The sequence below is a fragment of the Clarias gariepinus genome, chromosome 14 (genome assembly GCF_024256425.1).
Source record: "Clarias gariepinus isolate MV-2021 ecotype Netherlands chromosome 14, CGAR_prim_01v2, whole genome shotgun sequence".
Classification (NCBI taxonomy): domain Eukaryota; kingdom Metazoa; phylum Chordata; class Actinopteri; order Siluriformes; family Clariidae; genus Clarias; species Clarias gariepinus.
Genome location: NC_071113.1, coordinates 6,614,781 through 6,625,910, shown reverse-complemented (window position 1 = coordinate 6,625,910; position 11,130 = coordinate 6,614,781). Strand labels below are relative to the sequence as shown.

Below are 11,130 nucleotides of genomic sequence, written 5' to 3'. Positions count from 1 at the left end.
GGAATCAGGTTTATTTCTTTTTAATCATTTTGCAATCCAGAAATCGCAGTGTACTTATCTGAAAAGGTGCAACTTTTTTTTGCACAGTGTGATGAGCATGACATAATACGATCACATGACCTGCAGAGGGTCTTTGTCTTTTTTTGAGATGATTATGGTGACGGAGTCTGTAAGATGTGCAGACAGACGCTCCTTAAACACAGTGAGAAATCCCCTCTCGCTGTTACTGTGCTCACTCAGAATCACACTTGTGCCTTTAGAGACAGCATCCAGCACCTCGTGATGAGACATCTCACCTAAGAGAAACAGATTACACATTATTACTCATTATAGTGTTTATATATTTATTATTAGCGTTTAATACTCAGTGGGTCTCAGGACAACTAAATTAAATTAATTAATAAAATTTTCATTATTTAACTTTAATTATTACTCCAAATGTCACTCTAATGCAAAATTTTATGCCATACTGATTGATTTTTAGATTTTATCGCTATCCTGATTTGCTGCATTTGTGCAGGAGCTCGGCAATATTATTATTATTATTATTATTATTAAATAATTATTTTGATTGTGTAAAGCTGCTTTGGGACAATGGCAATTGTTAAAAGTTTATACAAATAAAATTGAATTTAACTGAATTGAATTATTCCACCCATTTAGTGTACTTGGAATACAACAGTTCCCCAACATTGTAATATTAAAAAATTAAAAGTGCTTGAAGCTAAAAGTCCATTTGGGGTTGTTTGGCCAAAAAGCATGGATTAATCTTGCTACTTCTCCATACTAATACTAAATATAAATTATATAATACTAATAATAAATGATATCATTGGGCTTAGTTATTAACACTCTTGCCCTGCACCACCAGGGTCTGGGTCCAATCCAAAAAAAAGATCTTTATTGTTCTAAACAGCGTTTGAAGGACACCAAGGAAACCCTCCCACCCCAAATCTTATTATGCTATAAATTTAGTTTTTAAAATTAAGACCTCTAGAATATTATGTTTCTTTGTTTCTATGTTAAATATGCATATGTTTGTTTTGAGACTTGGATTTCACAATTTTTATCTATAAAGTCACCTTAAAGTATATATCTTTATTTTGCTTCATCTTGGTTAATGTGGCAATTTTTTTTTACAATTTCATAAATTTAATCGTTCTTAAATGTGGAGATGAATCTGAAAAATTTACACACACAAATGGATAATGCTCCAACATATAATTCATTTCTGATTAATTTCTTCAAGAGAGAAGAAATAAATTTCACACTTCAGCCTTCTCACCAAATTCACCTTTAAGGACATCATCCTGTTAAAATAGTCAATGAAATCAGTTCTAGATCCCCAAAATGAGGATTTAAAGATACAGAAAATCTCTTGCCCCACCCATCTTGCATTAAAATTTTAATGCAATATTAAATCCCTTCGGTTTCTTTGTTTCTATTTTTTTCTCTCTTATTAAAATTCGCATTTATATGGCAATAATAAATGCTGTTACAAAACTAAATTGTGTGTGTGTGTGTGTGTGTGTGTGAGTGAGAGTATACACACCAGTGATGTAGAGGTCTGCTTTCACACCCTGCAGGACTGAAGCTCCTGAGCCAGCACACACAGCTACACTCTTCACTTCAGAATCTTGGGAAATATTGTACATAGAGGCAAATAAATCCACACAGTCTCTCTAGGCAGTAACAACCAAACACAGACTAAGCACAGTGCTACAGCTGCAAGATTAATAAAAAAAAAAACATAAAAAAAAGCCACAAACTTGATTAATACATCTCTCACACATATTTTTACTGCCTTTAGATCACACTGCATTCACTCGTTCTCTTATTCACTTGATGATAATTCCTAAATGCTATATCAGTTACACTCATTGCTCACTCACACAGAAACACTATTAATTCACCAGACGAAGCCACGCCAGAGATCAGCTGAAATAGTGTACACTCTCATGACCTGTTTCTGATTAGCTCCTTTCGATACGCTCTGTGCCTCTCAATGGACATGTGGCAAACCTTTTTTTTTTTTTTTTTTTACATTTTCTGCTGTTGTTGCATTTATCATTGCATGTGTTAGTTTATATCGGTATTGTTTTTATCAGCATACGGCAAATGTCTCATGCACACACACACACACACACACACACACACTAAAAACTTCAATACACTACCGCTCAAAAGTCTAGGATTCTTTTCTAACTTTATGGTTGCTCCTGATTTTTATTTCTTTCTACATTAAAGGCGTACAAAATACACATTAATCTCCTTTGAACAGTTGAGATTGAGATGCATCTGCTACTTCTGCTCTGTAAATCCTTCATAACAGCTTTAATCTGAGGTGCTGTTTGTTAATTGATGATTTCTGAGGCTGGTGACTCTAAATAAACTTCTCCTCTGCAGCAGTAGGTAAGTTTTGGTCTTGGTTTCCTGCGATGGTATTCATGAGAGACAGTTTCATCATGGAGCTTAATGGGTTTTGCAAATGCACTTGACATACTGTTCTTGCAACACCTGACTGTTGCTGTTGTTACATAATAACCTAATGGGTTAATTTCATAGTTTTTTAGTTGTTGTAGAATGTAGAAAATAAACTACTAAACAAAAACACAGAAATTTACAAGTGATCCCAAATTTTTTTTGCGGTAGTGTACATACTGTTGTACATAGTATTTATTTACATTCTATTTATGTTCCACAGCTTATTCGTGTTACTTACTTTCAAATAGCGAAAAGCAACTTTTATTAATACAAAAGAGTAGACAGTTCTGTGTAGACTGCACTTTTTTTTTGCTTGAGTGCAATGTTTTGGATTCAAGTAAAAAAAAGAGAGAGAGAGAGAAAGAGAGAGAAGAAAAGAATTGTGTGAGAGAATCATGATCTCAATTTCCATGGGGAAAAATCACGATTCATATTTTGGCAAGAATCGTGCAGCCATACTTAGTGCTACAGTCTGTATAATTTCTTACAGGGTTTTTCGGTGTTTCAAAGAAGTGACGACTAGTACAGATTACTAACATAAAAATCCAATAAATTTAGAGCAAACTTTGCTTGAAGAATTCCTTATAAACGAGTTATTTAGATCAAGACCAAGTTTAAAGGATATTAAAAGGTTGCCTGTAAAAACACAAATGACACATATTTGTCATAATTTCACCGTCTCTTCTCACTGTTTCATCCTTACAAAGACATTACCTAAATAATAATAATAATTTAAATAAAGGATTAATATGAATGATGATTCATCATTATTACCCAATGTTCTGTGATTTCCCAGAGCCAGTCTAAGGTAAGGCAGGCCGAGGTGTTTCTTCATTCTCTGGAGCGCCTCAGCTACAGATATCGGCTCATCCAACACAGCATGCCGACCTTGACCGCAGCCTAGTAACGGTGGCTAGAGACAAACACAATAAGAGGGACGGCTTCTCATCCCACTGGCCACATGATAATATGTACATTAGTAAAAAAAATCTAAATACATCCCTTAGAAGATTATACTACAGTATTTTAGTAAATATCACAATAAATGCCGTCATTTTTCAAGACAAAATACATGCATTGTTTTTTGTAAATATACAAAAAAATTGCATGCACTTAATAAAAACATGATAATATCAAATGCTATTAATATCAAAATCAACTATACTTGCGGATCACACCTTTAACAATTTGTATTATAGTTTTTATTTATGTAAAATATACTTTCATTTAATATTTGGTGAAATGTAACAATTTAAAAAATCTCTTTTTAGTACACTATAAACTGCTCCAAGTATCCATATTGAAAAAAAATCACATTTCTTAAATGTTCTATATTAAAGCAGAATTTAATAACATTAAATATTTTTTTTTATTTAGGTTTGATATTAAACAAATGTGCCCTAAGGCTACTGACGAAAAATAAACCAAAACAGTTTACTGGCTGTCATCACTATTGATGACAATAACTGATTTGATAACCACTGGTTTTTACATTAACCTAAATATTGACCGCAAGCATACAAACCCCTTTGTGTTGAGGGACATTTGCATCCATGTAATGTATCAGTGTGTCATCCCTTTGCTTTGCACTGTTGCTTTACGTAAAAAAAAAAAAAAAAAAAAAACTCAAAAAAGAAACACAGAAAACCTTGCTGTAAATTACATACACTTTGAATTAGAGATCCTCAAAACCATTTGTCTCAGATGGGCCATGAATATGACCATAAAAACACTATATTCACCAAATTTACTGCACATGTACGGTATATACTGTAACCCTTAAGGAGGTTACCGATTCAAAATATCTCAGTAGGAGGCACTATAACCTCTATTTTACGGATGACAACTTTCACTGGAATTTCCACAAGTGATTTCATTAGTTGCCTGCATTGGCCAATCAGCTTGCAGCATGCAGTCGTGGGAATTAACTTGCAATCGCTACAAAACATAAATTGTATGTCCATAGCCAACCACTACTGTTCTATATAATAGGACATAAATTGGCCACTAGGGGCGCTACACACAAAAGAACGCTTAAAACCCAGTGCTCGGAGCTTGAGCTTACTTATTTATCATTATTATTATTATAATTATTATTTCAAACAAAACCATTTTTTTTTTTATGTTTTTCACTTCTGTGACCAAAAACAGCCTGACGATGATGTGCATCAGTCTTATAAATGTTTTAAGGATTATTACAAAGCACAAGTGGGTAGAAGCACCTAACAGAGTATACAGTATATGATGTAAAGAGGTCTTTTTACCTGCTGGGGCTGTGTGATGTTAAGAGACTGGCTGGCTGTAGCATTTCCTAATATGACCTGAACAGCAGGTGTCAGTTCTGAGCTGGGACAGTTCAGGATCACATGCTGTAGCTCTCGTTCAGTCCTGAAAACACACATGAACAAATCCTTTACAGAAATGTACTGTACTGTATTTGTTGTTTCCAATTTGTATTTATTGAACTATCTTGATTCAGGTCAAGACTTAGCAACGTTATGTTGACCTGAATGACCAGGTTATTACATCTAGTTTTTCTTTCCTGATGGCACAGACATACAGTATTCCAGGTCACAAATAGCAAAAGTAACGAGGAACCATTTTCACACATAAACTGGCCACCACATGGTCAACGCTAAATATGCAGAATGAATTTTTAAATCAGGTTAAATGTACTATATGGCCCTCACACTCGAATGCTCACTCTATAACCGAGGAGTTTTGGTCAGAGCTCTGTGCAGATCACTCGGCTTCTTAGATCTCAAATCACTCAATCATCTTAATGTTCCAGCACACAACAGCTTGAGGAGTGACTCACTCACTCATTCACTCATCGTCTATACCGCTTAATCCTGTATTCAGTGTTGCAGGGGGCCTGGAGCCTATACCAGGAGACTTAGGGCACAAGGCGGGGTACACCCTGGACAGCCTAACATGCATGTCTTTGGACTTGACAAATTATTTACTTCTGCCACGCAGCATGCTGAGCTGCCTGCCAGTGTGTGAATAGTATGTGAATAGAGTGCACCACCTGCAGGATTATAAAAGAACTGCAACAATTTACCTAATCTCACATGCTAATATATATAAATAAAAATAAAAAGGTAAAAAAATGTGGTGATACATGAATTGCTACACAAAGGAATCACAACACATCCCTTAATTGATTTTCACCTTGTCTCTACCAAATATAATGTTAAATATGATAATTAAATTAACAATATTAATTGAATGCCCACATACCGAAGTATGTTGTACTGAAAGGTGTCACTATTTTCTGTCTTTCTCAACTCAGTCAAGATTTTTTCAAGCTCCTCTTGATTTTTTGCTGAGAACTCCAGTCTGTGATTTTGATATGCGCTACAGAGAGCCTGTCTTAACACCGTCACTTGTCCCCTACCTGTAGATAATAAATTAATCAATAATTAATATGAATAAGAAGAAAGAAATAAGCATGTTATTGTAATCACAAGATTATAAGATTTTAATCAAAACAACCAACCTATGCCTTCTATCAACCAATCATTCAGGCCGTCTTTCACGCTATCCCACGACGTATGCGGAGAGAAGACAGCTATACCGCTTTCTATAGCTCTGATGGCCAATTGCTGTTTCCAGTCCTTCTGTACAAGTCGCTTGAAAGGACGGAAAAGAGGCGGGTGATATGAAACGATGAGGTCACACATCGCCGCTTCAGCTTCGTCCATAACGTCAGCTGTGAGATCGTTGGTGAGGACGATCGTCTTGATTGGACGTTGTTTGCTCGGTTCCACCAAGAGGCCAACATTATCCCAAGATTCAGCCAAGGAGAGTGGTGCAAGCCGCTCAAGAACATCCAGGACTGTCTTTAAATCCATGGAGGAAGGAGGGTGTGAGAAAAAACGAGAAGAAAGAACAGAAGCAGGGATGCGAAATGGATGACAAATGGAAGAATGTTGAGCAAAGGTTGCTTTTCGGTAATGAGGTTTTCTGTTGAGGGCAGTGTTTGGGAGGAGATTAAACCGTATCAAGCTGCAGTTCAACGTGAAGAATCTTCTTGAGATGTTCATAAAGCTAGTAATCATGGATGCAGACACCTCTATGGACAAATAGGAAACAATGAGGGAATAATATGAAGAAATATTTAGTTACACACACCAATCAGCCACAACATTATTACTATCTGACACAACATTTACTTTTTCATCAATTTGATCTACACTAGCACTTCTATTGGATCGAACTATATGGGCCAGACTTCACTTCCCATGTGCATCAGTGAGCCTTGGCCACCCATGATCCTGTCTCTTGTTCACCGGTTTTCCTTTACTTTTGGTATGTCCTGACCACTGCAGACCAGGAACATCCCACAAGAGCTGCAGTTTTGGAGTTGCTCTGATTTAATCCACAATTTTGGCCCTTTGTCGAAATCACTCAAATCCTTTCACTCGTCCATTTTCTCTGCTTTCAATACATCAACTTCAGGAAAAAGTTTCACTTGCTGTCTAATATAACCCAACCACTTCCCGTCGTCATTATAACAAGATATAGATAATGTAGCTACTGTGAGAAGGGCTAAATTGTGATGACTTATGTGGAATGTTCTCAGATGTGCAGTGGTCAGGACATACCACAAGTGATTCAAGAAAGGAAGGAAAGTCGGTGAACTGGCGAAAGGGTCATGGGTGGCCAAGGCTCACTGATGGGGAGTGGAGGCTTGCCCGTGCACTCCGATCCAATACAAGAGCTACTGAGGAAAAGGTTAATGCTGGTTGTAATAGGTGAAAGGTGTCAGAACACACAGGTCATTATTGTTTTAATGGCAATATTAGGCAGGTGGTCATAATATTATGGCTAATCAGTGTATTTAAACTACACTACGATGGATCTGTCTTACTAGAAATAATGCAGGAAGAAAAATTATTTAAACATACAATATAACAGCCTTTTTATATACAACATGACCACTGTTTTTATATTGTTTAAAACCATCAAAACAGCTGCAGGACTGACTCACTGACTGACGACACACACATGTATAAGGTATGAATAAGGGTAGCTGGATGCCATTTAGTCTCCTACTGAATATCTAGTGCACTATGAAGAGTGTAAAAGCAGTGCACATGGCCGCCTACGCAGTACACGTGCACAAGAAGTACACAGTGATTTGTCATCGAGCCCGTACTTCAGTAGCTCGCGAGTTCACGGTGGCTAACATCCGTTAGCGAGCTTAACATTAGCCTCATATAAAGCGAGTGTTTAACAGTCTGTTCGCACACAACATGGATTCATATTAGTATTACAGTTAAAGCATGTTTAAATGCAATCTAAAACTTAAACAGCTTTAAATACTACTATGACAATACCATCTTACCGGCAGTGACGCTGCTAACACTTCCGGTGGGCGTTTTATTTTAAACAACACCAACTGTGACTGGACGAATGCACGCGCACCACCTCCTCTCTCTTGTTTTCCTTTATTCATAATTCATCCATTTATACAAAAAACATTTAATATTTATTCATTATTTTTAATTAATTAATAAATATATTTTTTTTGTATTTTCATCGTCCGTATTTGTTGTTCCCGTTTGGCGTGTTTGTGTGTGTGTGTGTGTGTGTGTGTAAATGAGAGAGAGCGTTCTAATTATTATTATATTATATTATTACCCTGGTTCTCCTATTTTTTTTTAATATTATCAACATTGTAACAGGATAATAAGCATATTTATTTATTTGTGTATATATAAGACCAAAAGGTTTCGAGACTAGTTTTGTAACACGCCAATAGATGGCAGCACAAGGCACAGTCCCTGGGAGCACCGACCTTATTAATAAGTCAGTGTGCCAAAAGACATCGTCCTGTGTACAGTACATTGGGAGCAGTGCAACTGGTAACTGTGCATTACTAGATATGCAATTTAAAGTTATAACAAAGAGCAAATCTGCCACAGAGACATTTGACATGATTCGTCAAGTTTCTGGCGATACTGCAAGTCGTTTAAGGTGTTTTGAGTGCCATGCATGCTTCAAGAGCAGAAGAATATCACTAGAGGACGAGATCAAAAAGAGATCGGAAGACCTTCAACAATCCACAACATTGCTGCAGTTGTCGGTGTGTCATTCAGAACAGTCCAAGCGATACACACGTGTGACTTGAACATGTCCAGTGTTGCTGCCAAAGAAGTCAAGAACTCTGTCAACGTGCCGAGAATGATCCGTCCTTCATGTCGAGGATCATCATCAGTGATGAAACTTGGGTTTATGTGTACCACAGTGAAGCAACAGTCTTCACAGTGGAGCCTTGCCAACATGAATGTCCATATTTGTTGTGCCAGTAAAGCAACTTTGCATCTTGAATCTTTAGAGAGAGAGAGATAGAGAGAGAGAGAGAGAATCCTTAATGTAGCACTGTGCATGGCCAGTACGTGGAGTTGTGTGATTTACTGAAATGCTTAGGAGCTCAGACAAGCTTCAGTTTGAGAAAGAAGCGGGCTTCAACTTAATTTTTTTTATGCTGGATTCATCTCATTCTCACACCAGCTCTGACCACAGAAGTGCAGTAGAATCTTTTTGGGAGAATTGGTATTTGGATACAGCAGTAAACTGGTGACAGGATAATGGGCGGATGGGCTTGTCCAGTCTGATCCTACAAAAAGGTTAATGCAGCACAACTCACCAAAAAAGTAAACGCCGGCCATGATAGAAAGGCATTAGAACACCCAGTGCACCACACACCCGGCGTCCGACAGGCAAAAAGCCCAATGCTGCTGACCCGGCCTCTAAAGTCTATAGATTCTAATCCTATCAAGCACCCAATGAATACGGCAGACAAACACATCCAATCTATTGAGGCCCCACGCCGCAATCCATGGCCCTGCCAACGTCCAGGTGCCAGACACCACAGCACACCCCCAGAGGTCTCCAGAGAGTCATGCCCTGTGGGTAATTTGGGAACAGCAATTAGCCTAATCTGCATGTCTTTGGGCTATGGGAGGAATAACCGGAGAAAACCCAGCTATCACAGGGAAAACATGCAAACTCCATGCACACAGAGGCGGGAATCAAACCCAGACCCTGGAGGTGTGAGTTGGCAGGGCTAAGCACAAGGCAACATGCTGCCCCTAATGTGATGGTGTACTGATGGTGTGTGGCTGCGCTACTCATCTTATATATCTGAGAGCGATGCGTGACACTGAACCTGCTGTGCTGCTGAATAACGTGGGGTCATGAGACAGGCAAGAGCAGATTAATTTGGATTAATGAGATAAAGAACGAAAAGTGCAGGAACATCCTGGATGGATCATGACAAATGTGCATGACAGATGTGAAAGAGACACCCATGACACTTGTATATGGATAACTGAAGTTGTACTTAATACTTGTACTTTATCGCATTTGGATTTTTTATACATTTTATTACCAAAATTGTGCATTTTTATATTTAGACCGGAATTGTAATCAATATAACAAACTATTGGTAGATTTCACTTATATTATACTCACAGAGACAGATTTCTCAGTTTCCTGTTACACTCAATCCTCTTTAGGAACACTTTTACCCTAGCATCAGGGTCATTCCTCAAGTCTCCGAGCCACATCCTAAATTGATTTTCATGGTTGTGGAATCATAGCCAGTGATTTGGATTTGGCACAGATAATGTGCCAAGTTTCTGTGAATCAAATCATGTCTCAGAAGAAGATTAGGAGAGTAACTGCTTGGGAAAAGGGTCACTACACAGTAGAGCTTGCCTCTCACTGCGCTGCATCTGTGAATGATGCTAGGTCATGACAGAGACAAGGGCGGATTAATTTGGATTAATGAGTTTGAGAGACAGAACAGAAATGTCCTGGATTGAGGACATGAGACCCAAAACAAATGCAGACACTGTCACCAGTATTATTATTTTTAAATCCTGAAACGTACTGTACTTATCTAATCTGCGGTCATTTGATAACCGTGTCCGGATGATGTACTATAAATAATAGAACACAACGTTTACTACAGCATATGTGTTTAGATTTTAGATTTAAGCATTACAGCATAAAAACGTTTTAGTTAATCATTGTCCAGATTGGGATCAGATATGTCTTATTATTGGTTTTAGTCTCACATTCTCAGTGCAGCTGCAAAAACATTTATCCAAACTGATTTACTCCTACTGAGTCCAGTATAGACATAAATGCTATTCTCAGAGGGTCTTCTGGATTCTCAAAATAAATAAGGAATATGAAAATCTCCAGCAATTAACACTTTGTTTACAGAAATGACCAGGTTTAAGAGAAAACCGACAAATTCACAGAGAAATTCAGAGTACGGCCCTGGAGGCCTGTAAATGACAATTAGTGGGATCGACTGAGCTGACTTTATATTTGTAGGTACACTTTTTATGGTACTATATACAACTTCAAATGCATTAAATTTGTTTCCGTGTTTTTGTACGATAGTCAGATTATCCTCCTCCTCTGTGTGTAGCTGTATCCAGGGGGACTAGCTTCATTTAGACCTACATACTCGTTCTCTTTAATCCAGGTTTCTGTTTAACACTCCTAATCTGTGAGTTTCATTAACAATAACTGCTTTAGATACAAGAGATCTAATATTTAACAGACAGTGATTTAACAGAGCGTCAGATCAGAGGTGTTGGCTGTGTATTTAGTGTGTTT

At 37.5% G+C, this 11,130-nt stretch overlaps 1 protein-coding gene across 1 annotated transcript; it reads right to left on the bottom strand.

Annotated features, from left to right (window-relative positions):
- Positions 1–6: 6 nt before the first annotated feature.
- nif3l1 (NIF3 NGG1 interacting factor 3-like 1 (S. cerevisiae)) lies at positions 7–10,064 on the bottom strand. Its single transcript, XM_053511615.1, is given in 8 exon segments — positions 7–296; positions 1,553–1,636; positions 3,259–3,397; positions 4,749–4,872; positions 5,728–5,884; positions 5,987–6,562; positions 7,838–7,938; positions 9,970–10,064. Coding segments are annotated over 8 exon segments (1,461 nt in total). The 3' UTR covers positions 7–111.
- Between the last annotated feature and the right edge of the window lie 1,066 nt (positions 10,065–11,130).